Source organism: Arachis ipaensis, chromosome B05 (genome assembly GCF_000816755.2).
Source record: "Arachis ipaensis cultivar K30076 chromosome B05, Araip1.1, whole genome shotgun sequence".
Lineage (NCBI taxonomy): Eukaryota > Viridiplantae > Streptophyta > Magnoliopsida > Fabales > Fabaceae > Arachis > Arachis ipaensis.
This window is the reverse complement of record NC_029789.2, coordinates 66,504,149-66,505,876: the sequence shown is the minus strand read 5'-3', so window position 1 is coordinate 66,505,876 and position 1,728 is coordinate 66,504,149. Positions and strand designations below refer to the sequence as shown.

The 1,728-nt window shown below is 33.3% G+C and overlaps 1 protein-coding gene across 7 annotated transcripts in view; it reads left to right on the top strand.

The window, feature by feature from the left end:
* LOC107643671 (probable plastidic glucose transporter 1) overlaps positions 621-1,728 on the top strand; it is a 20,060-nt gene continuing 18,952 nt past the window's right edge. The window contains exons 1-2 of one of the 7 annotated variants that reach the window (XM_016347389.1): positions 621-943; positions 1,036-1,168. In XM_016347389.1, coding sequence (XP_016202875.1) covers positions 757-943; positions 1,036-1,168 — 320 coding nt within the window. In that variant the 5' untranslated portion in view covers positions 621-756. Of the gene's footprint in view, positions 944-1,035; positions 1,169-1,196; positions 1,306-1,728 lie in introns of those variants that run through there. The other 6 variants (XM_021123970.1, XM_016347386.2, XM_021123969.1 and 3 more) reach the window with 6 other exon arrangements.

The following is a 1,728-nucleotide window of genomic DNA, read 5'->3' as shown; positions in this document are numbered from 1 at the left end:
GTATTTGATAAATTTCTAGTAATAAAAATAAAAACACTAAAAAAATAATTTTTTTATAAAAAACTTAACAAATTATAATCCATAAAATAAAATCTTAAAATACAACTTTCATTCTAAAAAAAAAGCAATAAGATATGGTCTTTAACATCAAGTATTCTTTGATGGTTAGCATACTTAGCAAGAGAAATCATAATTGCTTTAGATACATAGAAGGAGAGAAAATCAAGCAATTATTTCAAAATCAAACCCTAACTATTTTAAAATTATAAATCCTATATGTCTAATTGCTTTAGATACATAAAAGGAGAGAAAATCAAAATTATACAACACAGTGAGTAGAGAAGACTGAATAATAGGATTAGGATTTTTTTAATTGGTAAAATTACTAAAAAATCCACCTATATTAAAAATAAAGTAAGGTTATTTAAGAAATTTTAAACATTCGAAAAATTATCGGGGATGGAGCGGAGATCCTCACTCGAGTCTCCGCGCCTGTCTCAGACAAATTTTACTCTCCATCCCTATCAGAAAAAATTTTCCACTAACGAAACCCCATTCGAAGTAGTCCCGCGGAGATCCCCGCCTCCTGGGGATTTTTGACATCCCTAGAACCAAGCCTTCAGTATATTGATCATGAACGAAAGAATCCAACCTAGTCAGTAGTCACCAAAAAAATAAAAAATAAAAGAGAAGAATTCGAACGTGTGGTCGGGTGGTAATAAAAAAAAAAAAGCTGTGGTGTTTAGACGATATCCAATGTGGCCCGTTTCAGCAGCGATCGTTTCTGCTCCTGTTTCCATTCCAAACCTTTACTTGCCTAAAGCAAAAAGAACGCAAAAGCTTCATTATGGTGCCCTCAAATGCTCGTTTGGTCATTCCAGACCCAGACTCAGAGTTTCTGCCCTCAAGGATCAGTTGCCGGATTCCGCAACTACTCCCGAAGGTCTTGAAATTTTGTTTCTTTTTTTTCTCCTTTCCCCTGTGAGATTATTATATTGTATCTGTTTGCTGAGCTTCAAAATACTAATGCTGCAGATGAAGGTAGAAAGCTTTCTTCATCTGATAATAAAAGGGGTGGCGGCGGGGGATTTGATTACGGGTGGTTGCCTGCTTTTCCTCATGTTCTCGTTGCTTCCATGTCCAATTTTATATTTGGGTATCATATTGGGTCAGTTTCTCTTCATAATTCTCTGCTTTTAACTTCTAATTATTTTCTACTAAGTTAGGTGTTGGTAGAGGGAGAAGAAGTTTCACAATAGCTGTGTGAAACTGAAAGTTGCTGTTCTTTTCTGTTCGGGAATTGAGGTATAACTGTTTCGGTAGTGTTGAAGTGATAGTTACATGACATAGGATCTAATAATCAAGATTTTAACTTATAAATAAAGCGGTTTAATTTGGTCAAATGTTGGTATTCAAAGTTTCTAAGTTATTGTTTCATTAAGTTTTGTTATATCATTTAAAAGAATTTTACTATGATATATGAGATGTGTTCTCTTAATAAGATGACAATTCATGGATTGGGTGTACTTCAATATATTTAGAATAACAGAATGAGATTAAAGGCTTAAAATTGTTATAGTTGAAGACTAAGTTCGATAGGGTAGGTGCAGTATTTCTCCTTGATCTTGTAAAGTGAAACCCAATATTGTGTTCCATTATCTGTGATTCTTGATCTGATATACCATAGCACAAGTAAATTTGACTTTTAAGAAATATGCAATGATTTAG